At 38.7% G+C, this 15,985-nt stretch overlaps 2 protein-coding genes across 2 annotated transcripts; both read right to left on the bottom strand.

Moving 5' to 3' along the window:
- Nucleotides 1-948: 948 nt before the first annotated feature.
- Nucleotides 949-4,056, bottom strand: LOC139453390 (uncharacterized). Its single transcript, XM_071235071.1, has 3 exons — nt 4,038-4,056; nt 1,424-1,482; nt 949-1,182 (listed from the first exon to the last, which is right to left on the bottom strand). Exons 1-3 carry the CDS (start codon nt 4,054-4,056, stop codon nt 949-951), a joined length of 312 nt encoding a protein of 103 aa, XP_071091172.1.
- A 6,167-nt stretch (nt 4,057-10,223) lies between these two features.
- LOC139452115 (uncharacterized) lies at nt 10,224-13,094 on the bottom strand. The gene is made up of 3 exons (XM_071233437.1): nt 13,076-13,094; nt 10,702-10,760; nt 10,224-10,457 (listed from the first exon to the last, which is right to left on the bottom strand). Exons 1-3 carry the CDS (start codon nt 13,092-13,094, stop codon nt 10,224-10,226), a joined length of 312 nt encoding a protein of 103 aa, XP_071089538.1.
- Between the last annotated feature and the right edge of the window lie 2,891 nt (nt 13,095-15,985).

The raw sequence follows: 15,985 nt of genomic DNA, 5'->3' as shown, positions 1-15,985 counted from the left end.
ATCTTGACACAGAACACTCTCCTGAAGAATCCAGACACACGTGACTCCCACTGGGTCTGGGTCGTGGTGTCATCATCATCCAGGTTGATATCGAAGAAGTGAGGGGCGTCACGGAGGACGGAGGCAGGGATAGAGGTGGGAGGGATTATTTTTGCCTTGCTATTTTCTGTTTTTATGAAATAGCAAAACCACACCATTTCCGTTCCTTTTCTGCATTTGGTTCCGCTAAGAGAAAAATAATTAAGATTCGAAATATATTAACAAATCGTAAGTGCAGTCGTAGAGAATTACTAATTGAACGTATCTTGGATACTCAAGGTGAGTACCTTGCTGACCCTTTGTGTTTCCGGGTTAGAACTGGTCCCTGTGCAGTTCATGGACCAGGTTGTCAGTGTCTCGGATGACCGCTTGTCATCGTACCCAGATAGCAGTCAATAGACTCCCTGTAGCTGAAATACTGCTGAATGCGGTTAACATACATAAAAGCCCTCAAATACTGCCAACAGTTGGTGAAACCCACAAGCACACGGGTATAAGGGGCTGACAAACCAAGGAGATTGCATGCAACAACATAACTAAAGGAAAAACGGCTAAATGGAAAAAACAAAACAACAATAAATATTGAATCATAATGATTTAATGAAGTCCAATCTTGAAAGTGTAAAGCCAAAAGTGTCTGAAAGAGCCAAAAGCACATAACGTATTTCTATAAGTAATCCAAAATGGCCCAAGTATCTAAAAAGTCCAAAAACACTGAAGGTTTAGTACTTAAAAAAGTATTTATTCCGGGGTCCAAAAATAGCAAAATTGCCCTAAATGATCAAAAATGATTAAAAAAGTCCGAAAGGTCCAAAATATAGAGAACACTATTGCATTTATTTTTTAAAAGTATTCTTAAGGTCCAAGGTAATTATTAACACAAGTTCCAAGAGGTAGTGAGATGTCACTTTAAGCGTCCATCTTGACACGGAACACTCTCCTCAAGAATCCAGACACACGTGACAGGAAGAGTCGAACTGGGGACTGGGTCGGGGTGTCGTCATCATCCAGGTTGATATCGACGAAGTGAGGGGCATCAGGGAGGACGGAGGCAGAGAGAGGGGCAGGGTCGGGAATAGAGGTGGAAGGGACGGGAAGTTCTGACAGGGGTTCAAGGATGGTCATGTACCTCCCAGTAGGACGCTGACAGGGAGGGAGAGAAGGACATGTAGAGAGAGACAGAAGATAGGAGTACAGGAAGAAGAGGGTAGTTGTTGGAAATGGATCAATAAGGGGATAATTAGGATGTTATAAGGACGTGAGTGAAAATGATACGTGGTTAATAATATTCATGAACTTTCCAAATCAGCAGTATATGTTTTGCTACCACGTGTTAGTAATTCATTACAATAACAGTAAATTACTGATTCCCTAAGACACCCACTTGGCGAGGAGGGGCCCAGATGTCAAAGTTCAAAGGGAACCTGATCACGAGGTCAAGAGCTGTCAGGAAAGAAAGAATGAGAGCGTTAAATGGGAATAAATGCAACAGGATCAACTTGGACAGTATATAAACTACTTTAAGACAAATGTATAGTGGTCCTGATGATCCATTCGATCACTGTCATCAGATCAGTTCAGAATAGGCAAGTATATAAGCCAGGGTTTCCGATAGGTACATTTTCTAGGAAATTGACTGATTGTCATCCAAAATGTTGTAAGGGTGTGTCTGTAGTTTGGTGATGCTATGGAAGTACATTCAATCTAAATTTGCTCAAATCATGAAAAGGTCCTAATGGTGTGTTTGTTTGTTGTTTCAACGCCGCACTCAGCAATATTCCAGCTATATGACGGCGGTTTGCAAATAATCGAGTCTGGACCAGGCAATCCAGTGATTTACATCATGAGCATCTATCCACGCAATTGGGATACGATGATACCTGATCCTGTTAGTCGCTTCTTACGACAAGCATGGTTTGCTGAAGACCTTTCTAACCTGGATCTTCATGGGTTGTCCTTATGACATTTGCCGTTAGCAAAATAAGTGTTAGCAACAGAATTATTAAGATATACAGCGTTTTCCCAGACGCATTAATATTGCGCCCTTTTCTCACAGGAGAGAGTCATTACATCAACCTATATATTGTATATGAAGGAAAGGTTTTCTCAGCGGTCAGTACCTGTATGCGGAAATATACTTAGTGAATGTAAACTACACTGTGTGTGGCGTATACTCATCGTTTATACTTAGAGCCAATTCGTCGGTACCCTGGTAGGAACGTTATACAAGTTTGTTAAGTATTGACGTACAATTGTTTTGCATTTCATGTTACATGAAAAGTTTAATTAGTCTAAATGTCCAGTGTTCGTGTTGATAATGATTGCGAAATTGATTTGTTTTCCGGTATTAAGTGGTCGTAGCGTGTACATTCACAGAATAATACTTGATAGAACATATTAACACTATTAATGATTTTGTTCTATATTATGATATTGATTGGTCATTGTCACAAACGTTATGAAAGATTCATAAAAGCACAGGATTTCAGATACTGTTTTAGCCATGGTGTAATTACTTACATGTTACCATTGACCCTGGGTATTGATAATTCTCTTTAGGTTTTCAATATGTTTTTATTCCCTTGAGTATTTTTTAACCAATGAGTAAATTTAAGTTTTTACAATAATTCAGCTTAAGATATTGTTTCATGTTATTTCAAACATTCATGTGCAGCCCCAATGTCACATGTCATAAATGTTTACAACTGTATATACCTGTCTAAACGACAATAAACCAAATGCACCTGTTGTGAATTATTCACGGCAGTAGAATTCACTTTTATGTGATGCCTGTATTGGATCAGTAAATAAATATCTATGGGGAAAATAGGTGCGCAAGGTGGAAAGGTTACGTTTGGTATTTACGCACTGCACCGTGAAGAACCTTGGGGTTTTGACTGTTGTCATGCCCATTTGTTCGGAAGCAACTCATTTTGCGTACTTTACGTAGATCTAAATACGCAGCTTATTTTATCATTTCAAAATGAAACCAGTGGTTGTGTCGCTGCTATACTATGTTTTAGAATTCTACTATTTGTACATTACATGTATATTTACTTTCTCCGTAAGTGAATCTCATGCATATGATGGACAGAAGGGAAAGTTTCTATGTTGATGTTAGCGTTATCTATAGGGATGGAAGCCTTTGCAGGGATAGACACCACAGATTGGTCATATCCAACGATTCCGTAGTTTAGAATAGTGGTTTGATTAAAGCAACAAGATTTTGGAATAAAACAAACAACTAGTCCCTTTCCATTTTCACTTGTCTCGAACTAACGGACTAGCTGTCGTGTCTATGCCCTCTTTGAAGTCACTTGCACATTAGCACCTTGAAAGCTTCAAAATATTTATGATTGAGTCTGATAATAATCTTCAGTATATTTATTTGGAACGGTTTAACCTTAAAGTTATAATATTGTGATACCACAACCTCATTGACAAAGTGGGATGTTAAATATTACCCTGAGCTAGATTTACTGTTGTTACAGAAGGGCTACAAATATCTATGTTATGAAAAGGCAAAATTAACACACCAGTGGTTTTTAGTATATGTATTTGAAGAGAAACAACTATGCCTAGATCTATCAGCCTTGGAAATTAAATCTGATACAACTGACAAGTATTTTGATATTGGAAAGATAAATCAAATGAAACGTTTAAAATAGATGATTTGTTTTATCGACAGACTGAAAAGGATGAAATGGCCCCAATTTAACCTGAAAAAAATCTTTATTTAAACGACAAACATTTCTTTTCAGAATAAGAATAAGGAAAGTATATATCGGACATGTTTCAGACTCAGATGTGGAAATGTTATCAATGGCTACAAAAATGCAATCTTATATAAATGGTGAATGGTTGGTGGTAGAAATCTAGGCCTACTAGAATAATTTTTCAATGGATTTAGATCTCGGCTTACTTCAAATTTAATTAAGAAATTTAATCAGAAAACAAGGAAATGGGCCAACATGGCTAATTCAGAAACAAAGAAATACCTTGAGTGTATGCGCTCATGGTTTGCACAACCGGAGATGAGCAAAGACAAGGCAAAAAGCAGCAGATAAGTTGTAATTTGACAGCAGTATAAACTCAACAATGGCGATGCCAGTAGTGAAAGTGTCGTCAAGGCGACGTCATAAATCTCGCGAGACTGTCATGCATCACGTGACGTTAGCAGCTTGACTGGTTCTCTCCCTGCTCTACTCGGACGTCGTATGCCAAATCAGGATCCCAGTCATGTTTCAAGCGAAATCAGTTGAGTTGGCGCCTCGTTCAAATAAAGCTTCTAAGTGATTTGCTCGCAGTGGATGCATATCAAACGATTTTAACAGCGTGGTTATTAGTTACATGGCCCAGTGAGTGATTGCATGAACAACAATCCACACCAATCGACCCTGTCCGTTTGTCCATCAGTCACAATCTAGCCCAGAACACCTTTACATGGTGAGAAGCAGCAGCTGTAAAGAGATATGTGTCTGATGGCATCTTGTAATTTTTCACTGATTTACTGGAGACAAACAGCGTGCCAATGATTGTATCAACTCTTTCTTCTATTATACTACAAAACTCTATATACAAAACACTGGTTTGTTTAGTCAAGGAGGATTGCCCAGTGGTGTAAGGGTCTTTGGATGAGAATCAGGCAGTGTGGGAGATGTGAGGTGAAAGCGCAATGGGATGCAGGTCTTACATATTTACCACTTTGGCGAAACCCATGGGTATGGGGCTGACACACCTAGAAATATTACCTGGATAACAGGGATTCAAACCCATGATTAAAGGTTTCTGGTATGTCTAAGCGGCATAACTCTGGACAGCAATCTGCGTGGGTTATAGAGATAATGGCCCAAGAAAATTTGAAGAAAATGACCTCCAATAAAATTAGTTAGTTGATACAATTGTTACATAGAACCTTGTCTCCTGTTTGACATTATTAATTGCAACTGTGTTTGTTTTTCAATTAGTAGTAGTAAGAATTGTCACTTAAAAAGCCAGTGAGGAGAGAGACAATGGCACAGACTGGAGAAGTGAGGATAAGTGATGGTCCCCAAAATGGCCCCATGTATTAATTAAAAGGTGAGGTGAAATGGTGATTAACATCACGTTCGAGATTATTGTACTCATATAGCAATATGCGTGTGTGGCTGCTTGTACTAGTCCGGACTAATGCCAATTTTATAGCGCTAGCCAATTGAGAAACCATGCGGCAGTTTAACATGAATACCCTACTGAGACACGGTATACTCCGACTCCGAGCTGAACAGGCTTTGTTTTAGCTTCTTCTGCTGAACGCCAGGCAGGTTAACAACAAGTACCATCTCTTAACATCTTTTGGTATGACATAGCCGGGGATCTAGCCCCGATCTTACGCTCGCCGGGCAGACACTCTACCACTAGATCACGGAGGCGGTCCTTGACTAAACAAGCAGATATATCCATATCATTCAGAATGTTCAGTAACAGTGATGGATATCATGGCATTATTTGTAACATACACCGTGTTTAGTTGATTAAATTACACACTCACTTCATTGATTATTTTGAAACATTTTATTGTGGATAACAACAATTTACAAATAAATAATGATTAATTATTTACTTCAATTAACATAGCTTCATACCTCTCAGAAATAACAATGATTAATGAATTCTACAGAGATTGATGGGAATAACAATATTCTAAATAGTTCTACTACATTAGAACATACATAAACACATATTTTGATTTACTCTTGTAAGTTCAGTCACTGTTGGGCAGAGGAGTTAGAAATGACAACTAGCAATAGTCATTGATAGTTGATTGATTCACAAAACGAGATTTATATTTATGATGAAACCTGAATAAATGATAAATAATTTCAGGTTATTTATGACAGTCGGTCTCGTAAACCAACGAAAAAAAAACATGCAAAACCTAAATACATATAAATTCAACCCTAAACATTGCTTAATAGTTCTGGCAGTGTTTACAGCGTGTTCAGTCTAGATTTATCCATAAGTCTAACAGACTGGTTGCAATACATGGACTTATACTGGAAATAGTCATTACATCACAAAGCACGACTATCTGTGAATTGGGGTTTCCACGGCTTCCAACAGTAAGAGTGTGTTTCGCATAGAACGTGGGCCAGACAATCCAGCGACAGCATGAACAATCCACATCGTCTGTCTGTCCATCACACACAATCAGCGGGGTCACACAATGTAATTATACAAGCCACCTGATCCTCATTATTCGGGCCCTACAAGCAGGGGTACTTGGACCCATGACCAAGAATCCCAATGGGGGTCTATGGAACAGCTGTACAAAGAGTGAGTGAGTGTGTGAGTGAATGTTGTCAGCAGTATTCCAGCCATTTCACGACGGCGTGTATATAATCGAGCATGTCGAGTGGTTGATAGCATGAGTGACGCTTTGTAACTATGTATGATGCACCCGATCCTTGTTAATTCTTCCAAGCAGGAGGTGCTGGTGGAGTCGTCTCGCCCGGAATGAACACAAGAGACTCTCATCAACTACATTCTCAGGGAATTTGGGTTAAAATAAGAGTAGCACCTGTGTTTGTAGATTTGAACAATGTTGAACGACGTTGTTTTACGCCGCACTCAGTAATATTCCAGCTATATGACGGCGGTCTGTGAATACTCGAGTCTGGTCCAGACAATCCAGTGATTGATATCATGAGCATCGTTCCACGCAATTGGGATCGATGACATGCTTCAACTAAGTCAGCGAGCCTGACCATCCGATCCCGTTAGTCACCTCTTACGACAAGCATAGTCGCCTTTTACGGCAACCATGGGTTACTGAAGACCTTTTCTACCCCGGATCTTCACAGAACCTGTGTTTGTAGATATGAACGAAAAAGGAAACACAAATCAATACGTTTCTCCGGCTATTTACCCACATATCGACCAAACAAGCTTCCAATATAATTATATATACGTTGTAGTGTTTTGTCCCTGCCTCTTTGCTGGAGCAAAATCAATGACAATTTGGCCAGCCTGGTTGTTTTTTTGTCGGAGAAGAAATATTTGTAAACAACGTTTGCGCCTCTTCCATTCACACCATGCCGAATCTGGGTTCCTTCTGCCTTTGGAGATGCCTTTGTTTTCCGGCCTCAGTCCCAGGGGAAGGGCGTAGTGGAGTAGGCTAGTGGCAACAGGGTTCTTTTCCCCACATGAGAACAATGTGTGGAGTCCATTTCTCGGCCCACTTGCACAGAACAATCTTAGTTACAATTGATCTTAGGCGCCTGCAATCAACTTTACAATCACCATACAACTGTCCTATTCCACTTTCACCAACTGATCTCAGGGCGATTGTAAGACGGTTTGGATTTAAGATCGCGATCTTCGCTAAGTTTGAAATCTTCAACGGTGGAGATACGATTATCTTAAACTCGACTCCCGTCTACAGTTGTCTACAGACACGCATAACCTGCTGCGCATACAGTAAGTGGAACCAGTACCTCCCTCCCTCCATCGCATCTTGCACAGATTTAAGAAAGGTCCCAATTATTTGAAGGAAACGATTACTGGAATGATGGCATATATTTTTGTCGGCATTAATACTGTCGTGATTTAGGAATTGTTTTGTATTGCAACTAGAGAAATACCTAATCGTGTTTTATCAACAATATTGAAATACGAATCAATGCATTATTTAGTGACATAATTATTATGAAAATTAAAATGAATAATAGTAATATGTCCTGACATACCACGTAAATGTACGATCTTCATCTATTTGAGGGAGCTTTTCGTAAAATCCTAAATATGTCCTTCATGTTTTCGTTTCGTTGCTATAACAAAGGATGTTATGCCTACCTTTTCAAAACACAGAAAAACGGAGAATTTCAAGAATGCATGGACGGGAAATAAGAATAATAAATATTATTAATGTTTCGAGAAAGCAGTTGTGTAATATGTATTCACTGGGTATTAATTATATTGATAATTATTTTTTAAAAGTGTGATATTTACGTTTGCTATTTATGGGATATTTCACAAACATTTCAAATGTCTCATCATGTGCATTTGCTTGTTTGATGAATACTTGTGTTGTATTTATTTTAAATTCAGATATTAAAACCCGTCCAACTCGATTTTAGATTTAAACATGTCTGGGTTTGCTCTTCAACTTGTTTTTATTTGTAGATTAATTTAATGATAAACGAAAGACAAAATAACTGACACGAATGTGACCCAAAAGAAATATAGGGGGAGCTCAGCGATTCTACAGCATTAATACACTGGGCAAGGTAGATTGTACTCTACGGGCTTATACAAAGGGAAACCACTCCTATTTAGAGTATGAACTAAGATTAGCTGCCCTTGATTTCTCCAAAAGGTCACGGACGTTACAAATCGGTTGCAGACTATACTTAGGTTTTTATCCTTCCCGTGATTAGCGAAAAGGTATGTTGTTTCACTCTTCTTTCAGAATTGAGTCGGGTGGAAATAGTACTTTTAGCTTTCGGCTCGATAATTATGTGGTTAACTATCCCAATTAACGATAATTCTAACGTTAAATCTGTGGTGCGTTCTTAATGTTGTTAAAGTGTCGATTAGAATCATTAAGTTTAAGAAAATAAAGAGGCAATGTTTGAACGTAAAACAGATTATTTATGTGAAACAGACCAAGTCTTGCACGCCATTTTGTCAAGTTTGATGAGGGACTGCAACGATTTTAGCTACTTAAGATTGGTCCGGACCAATTGTAAGTTTCGTTTGTAGCTTACAATGATCTTAGCCTACATTCGCTTTGTACAAGTGGGTGGCGATTGAAGCCAAAGCGTAAGATCGCGATCTTTAGGATTTACAATGATTGTAACGATAGAACCGCTTTGTGCACGTGGACCCTGGTGTTCCCCGCCGTGATATTGCTAAAAGCGGCGCAAAACCCAGACTCACACTCAAGGGAGGTGTTTGCCTTACTATGAGACGCATGCAGTTGCGTCCCTTTATTTACATACGATACTGCCAAGAGAACACGAGTTGCGTCCCTTAAATTACGTGCCAATACGATACCGTGCAGATAAACTCCGACATGTTGAACTGTAATCAATCAAAAATATTATTTGTTTAAATCGTGTTCACCATTAACTCTAGTGGTGTTGTTTCTCACTGAAAACTAACGTGTAAGCGTTTATTTGTGTTTCGTTGAAGCAGGAATGCGTGTTATGTACAATGTGCCCTTGGCAACGTCTTTAAAGAAGTCGCACAGAAAAGAAAAATTGAGAATTCTAAAACTAAATGGAGTAAACTAGTAGTGACTTAAGTGTTTTAGAATTGAAAACTAACGTGTAAGCATCTATTTGTGTTTGGTTGAAGTTTAGAGTGCGTGTCCAACATATATCCATCTCTTGGCGACAGCTTTAATGCAGTCGCACGGGTGGGAGGCAAAGGTTAAATTGAGAATTCTAAAACGAAGTGTAAAAAAGTAGTAGTAAAGTGTAATTATTACGAGTAAGCACCCACAATATTCTATTCTAAATGATTGTCATTAAAATATATTGTCTTTGTCCTTGATAATGTCTGTTTTCATGAAATAACAACGTCAAACCATTTCCTTGGTACGAGAATGTACGAGGCGACTAAGTCCATGGATCAGGTTGTCAGTGTCTCGGATGACCGCGTGTCATTGTAGCCCGATTGCAGTCAATAGACTATCTGTAGCTGAAATACTGCTGAATGCGGTTGGCATACATAAAAGCCCTTAAATACTGCCAACAGATGGTGAAACCCACAAGCACACGGGTATAAGGGGCTGACAAACCAAGGAGATTGTATGCAACAACGTGACTAAAGGAGAAACGGCTAAATGGAAAAAACAAAACAACAATAAATATTGAATCATAATGGTTTAATGAAGTCCAATCTAGAAAGTGTAAAGCCAAAAGTATCCGAAAGAGCCAAAAGCACAAAACGTATTTCTATAGGTAATCCAAAATGGCCCAAGTATCTAAAAAGTCCAAAAAAACTGAAGGTTTAGTATTTAAAAAAAATATTTATTCCGGGGTCCAAAAATAGCAAAATGGTCCTAAATGATCAAAATATCCAAAACATTAAAAAAAGTCCGAAAGGTCCAAAATGTAGAGAACACTTATTTTTTTTTAATATTCTAAAGGTCCAAGGTAATTATTAACACAAGTTCCAAGAGGTAGTAAGATGTCACTCTAAGCGTCCATCTTGACACGGAACACTCTCCTCAAGAATCCAGACACACGTGACAGGAAGACTCGAACTGGGGACTGGGTCGGGGTGTCGTCATCATCCAGGTTGATATCGACGAAGTGAGGGGCATCACGGAGGACGGAGGCAGAGAGAGGGGCAGGGTCGGGGATAGAGGTGGAAGGGACGGGAAGTTCTGACAGGGGTTCAAGGATGGTCATGTACCTCCCAGTAGGACGCTGACAGGGAGGGAGAGAAGGACATGTAGAGAGAGACAGAAGATAGGAGGACAGGAAGAAGAGGGTAGTTGTTGGAAATGGATCAATAAGGGGATAATTATGATTATAAGGACGTTAGTGATAATGATACGTGGTTAATACTGCTCATGAATATAACTTTCCAAATCAGCAGTATATGTTTTGGTATCACATGTTAGTAATTCATTACAATAACAGTAAATTACTGATTCCCAAAGACACCCACTTGGCGAGGAGGGGCCCAGATGTCAAAGTTCAAAGGGAACCTGATCACGAGGTCAAGAGCTGTCAGGAAAGAAAGAATGAGAGTGTTAAATGGGGAAAAATGCAACAAAATCAACTTAAGACAGTATACAAACTACTTTTAGACAAATTTAAAGTGGTCCTGATCATCCATTCGATCACTGTCATCTTGTCAGTTCAGAATAGGCAAGTATATAAGCCAGGGTTTCAGATAGGTACATTTGCTAGGACATTGACTGATTGCCATCCAAAACGTTGTAAGGGTGCGTCTGTAGTTTGGTGATGCTATGGAAGTACTTCCAATCCAAATATGCTCAAATCATGAAAATTTCCTAATGATGTGTTTGTTTGTTGTTTCAACGCTGCACTCGGCAATATACCAGCTATATGACGGCGATTTGCTAATAATCGAGTGTTTTTCCAGACGCATTAATATTGCGCCCTTTTCACACAGGAGAGAGAGTCATTACATCAACCTATATTATTGCATATGAAGGAAACGTTTTATCAATGGTCAGTACGTGTATGCGGAAATATACTTAGTGTATTCGTGTATAGGTACCCTGGTAGGAACGTTATACAAGTTTGTTAAGTATTGACGTACAATTGGCATGCATTTCATATGTTACATGAATAGTTTAATTAGTCTTAATGTTGTCAGTGTTCGTTTTGATAATGATTGCGAAATTGATTTGTTTTCCGGTATTAAGTGATCGTAGCATGTACATTCACAGAATAATACTTGATAGAACATATTAACACTATTAATTATTTTGTTCTATATTATGATATTGATTGGTCATTGTCACAAACGTTATGAAAGATTCATAAAAACACAGGATTCCAGATACTGTTTTAGCCATGGTGTATTTACTCATATGTTACCATTGACCCTGGGTATTGATAATTCTCTTTAGGTTTTCAATATGTTTTTATTCCCTTGAGTATTTTTTAACCAATGAGTAAATTTAAGTTTTTACAATAATTCAGCTTAAAATATTGTTTCATGTGATTTCAAACATTCATGTGCAGCCCCAATGTCACATGTCGTAAATGTTTACAACTGTATATACCTGTCTAAACGACAATAAACCAGATGCACCTGTTGTGAATTATTCACGGCAGTAGAATTCACTTTTATGTGATGCCTGTATTGGATCAGTAAATAAATATCTATGGGGAAAATAGGTAAGCTAGGTGGAAAGGTTACGTTTGGTATTTACGCACAGCACCGTGAAGAACCTCGGGGTTTTGACTGTTGTCATGCCCATTTGTTCGGAAGCAACACATTTTGCGTACTTTACGTAGATCTAAATACGCAGCTTATTTTTATCATTTCAAAATGAAACCAGTGGTTGTGCCGCTGCTATACTATGTTTTAGAATTCTACTATTTGTACATTACATGTTTGTTTACTTTCTTCGTAAGCGAATCACATGCATATGATGGACAGAAGGGAAAGTTTCTATGTTGATGTTAGTGTTATCTATAGTGATGGAAGCCTTTGCAGGGATAGACACCACAGATTGGTCATATCCAACGATTCCGTAGTTCAGAAAAGTGGTTTGATTAAAGCAACAAGATTTTGGAATAAAACAAACAACTAGTCCCTTTCCATGTTCACTTGTCTCGAACTAACGGACTAGCTGTCGTGTCTATGCCCTCTTTGAAGTCACTTGCACATTAGCACCTTGAAAGCTTCAAAATATTTATGATTGAGTCTGATAATAATCTTCAGTATATTTATTTGGAACGGTTTAACCTTAAAGTTATAATATTGTGATACCACAACCTCATTGACAAAGTGGAATGTTAAATATTACCCTGAGCAAGATTTACTGTTGTTACAGAAGGGCTACAAATATCTATGTTATGAAAAGGCAAAATTAACACACCAGTGGTTTTTAGTATATGTATTTGAAGAGAAACAACTATGCCTAGATCTATCAGCCTTGGAAATTAAATCTGATACAACTGACAAGTATTTTGATATTGGAAAGATAAATCAAATGAAACGTTTAAAATAGATGATTTGTTTTATCGACAGACTGAAAAGGATGAAATGGCCCCAATTTAACCTGAAAAAAATCTTTATATCAACGACAAACATTTCTTTTCAGAATAAGAATAAGGAAAGTATATATCGGACATGTTTCAGACTCAGATGTGGACATGTTATCAATGGCTACAAAAATGCAATCTTATATAAATGGTGAATGGTTGGTGGTAGAAATCTTTGCCTACTAGAATAATTTTTCAATGGATTTAGATCTCGGCTTACTTCAAATTTAATTAAGAAATTTAATCAGAAAACAAGGAAATGGGCCAACATGGCTAATTCAGAAACAAAGAAATACCTTGGGTGTATGCGCTCATGGTTTGCACAAGCGGAGATGAGCAAAGACAAGGCAAAAAGCAGCAGATAAGTTGTAATTTGACAGCAGTATAACCTCAACAATGGCGATGCCAGTAGTGAAAGTGTCGTCAAGGCGACGTCATAAATCTCGCGAGACTGTCATGCATCACGTGACGTTAGCAGCTTGACTGGTTCTCTCCCTGCTCTACTCGGACGTCGTATGCCAAATCAGGATCCCAGTCATGTTTCAAGCGAAATCAGTTGAGTTGGCGCCTCGTTCAAATATAGCTTCTAAGTGATTTGCTCGCAGTGGATGCATATCAAACGATTTTAACAGCGTGGTTATTAGTTACATGGCCCAGTGAGTGATTGCATGAACAACAATCCACACCAATCGACCCTGTCCGTCTGTCCATCAGACACAATCTAGCCCAGAACACCTTTACATGGTGAGAAGCAGCAGCTGTAAAGAGATATGTGTCTGATGGCATCTTGTAATTTTTCATTGATTTACTGGAGACAAACAGCGTGCCAATGATTGTATCAACTCTTTCTTCTATTATACTACAAAACTCTATATACAAAACACTGGTTTGTTTAGTCAAGGAGGATTGCCCAGTGGTGTAAGGGTCTTTGGATGAGAATCAGGCAGTGTGGGAGATGTGAGGTGAAAGCGCAATGGGATGCAGGTCTTACATATTTACCACTTTGGCGAAACCCATGGGTATGGGGCTGACACACCTAGAAATATTACCTGGATAACAGGGATTCAAACCCATGATTAAAGGTTACTGGTATGTCTAAGCGGCATAACTCTGGACAGCAATCTGCGTGGGTTATAGAGATAATGGCCGAAGACAATTTGAAGAAAATGACCTCCAATAAAATTAGTTAGTTGATACAATTGTTACATAGAACCTTGTCTCCTGTTTGACATTATTAATTGCAACTGTGTTTGTTTTTCAATTAGTAGTAGTAAGAATTGTCACTTAAAAAGCCAGTGAGGAGAGAGACAATGGCACAGACTGGAGAAGTGAGGATAAGTGATGGTCCCCAAAATGGCCCCATGTATTAATTAAAAGGTGAGGTGAAATGGTGATTAACATCACGTTCGAGATTATTGTACTAGCAATATGCGTGTGTGGCTGCTTGTACTAGTCCGGACTAATGCCAATTTTATAGCGCTAGCCAATTGAGAAACCATGCGGCAGTTTAAAATGGATACCCTACTGAGACACGGTATACTCCGACTCCGAGCTGAACAGGCCTTGTTTTAGCTTCTTCTGCTGAACGCCAGGCAGGTTAACAACAAGTACCGTCTCTTAACATCTTTTGGTATGACATAGCCGGGGATCTAGCCCCGATCTTACGCTCGCCGGGCAGACACTCTACCACTAGATCACGGAGGCGGTCCTTGACTAAACAAGCAGATATATCCATATCATTCAGAATGTTCAGTAACAGTGATGGATATCATGGCATTATTTGTAACATACACCATGTTTAGTTGATTAAATTACACACTCACTTCATTGATTATTTTGAAACATTTTATTGTGGATAACAACAATTTACAAATAAATAATGATTAATTATTTACATCACTCAACATAGTTTCATACCTCTCAGAAATAACAATGATTCATGGATTCTACAGAGATTGATGGGAATAACAATATTCTTAATAGTTCTACTGTTAGAACATACATAAACACATATTTTGATTAACTCTTGTAAGTTCAGTCAATGTTGGGCAGAGGAGTTAGAAATGACATCTAGCAATAGTCATTGATAGTTGATTGATTCACAAAACGAGATTTATATTTATGATGAAACCTGAATAAATGATAAATAATTTCAGGTTATTTATGACAGTCGGTCTCGTAAACCAACGGAAAAAAACATGTAAAGCCTAAATACATATAAATTCAACCCTAAACATTGCTTAATAGTTCTGGCAGTCTAGATTTATCCATAAGTCTAACAGACTGGTTGCAATACATGGACTTATACTGGAAATAGTCATTACATCACAAAGCACGACTATCTGTGAATTGGGGTTTCCACGGCTTCCAACAGTGAGACTGTGTTTCGCATAGAACGTGGGCCAGACAATCCAGCGACAGCATGAACAATCTGGGGTCACACAATGTAATTATACAAACCACCTGATCCTCATTATTCGGGCCCTACGAGCAGGGGTACTTGGACCCATGACCTAGAATCCCAATGGGGGTCTATGGAACAGCTGTACAAAGAGTGAGTGAGTGTGTGAGTGAATGTTGTCAGCAGTATTCCAGCCATTTCACGACGGCGTGTATACAAATCGAGCATGTCGAGTGGTTGATAGCATGAGTGACGCTTTGTAACTATGTATGATGCACCCGATCCTTGTTAATTCTTCCAAGCAGGTGCTGGTGGAGTCGTCTCGCCCGGAATGAACACAGGGATATACAACAGACTCTCATCAACTACATTCTCAGGAAATTTGGGTTAAAATAGGAGTAGCACATGTGTTTGTAGATTTGAACAATGTTGAACGACGTTGTTTTACGCCGCACTCAGTAATATTCCAGCTATATGACGGCGGTCTATAAATACTCGAGTCTGGTCCAGACAATCCAGTGATTGATATCATGAGCATCGTTCCACGCAATTGGGATCGATGGCATGCTTCAACCAAGTCAGCGAGCCTGGAAAAGGAAACACAAATCAATACGTTTCTCCAGGTATTTACCCACATATCGACCAAACAAGCTTCCAATATAATTATATATACGTTGTAGTGTTTTGTCCCTGCCTCTTTGCTGGAGCAAAATCAATGACAATTGGGCCAGCCTGGTTGTTTTTTTGTCGGAGAAGAAATATTTGTAAACAACGTTTGCGCCTCTTCCATTCACACCATGCCGAA

The sequence above is a fragment of the Haliotis cracherodii genome, unplaced genomic scaffold, assembly GCF_022045235.1.
Source record: "Haliotis cracherodii isolate W230 unplaced genomic scaffold, xgHalCrac1.p SCAF_9, whole genome shotgun sequence".
In the NCBI taxonomy this organism is placed as follows: Eukaryota; Metazoa; Mollusca; class Gastropoda; order Lepetellida; family Haliotidae; genus Haliotis; species Haliotis cracherodii.
Note: the sequence above shows the minus strand (reverse complement) of the source record. Positions and strands in the feature narration are given on the sequence as shown.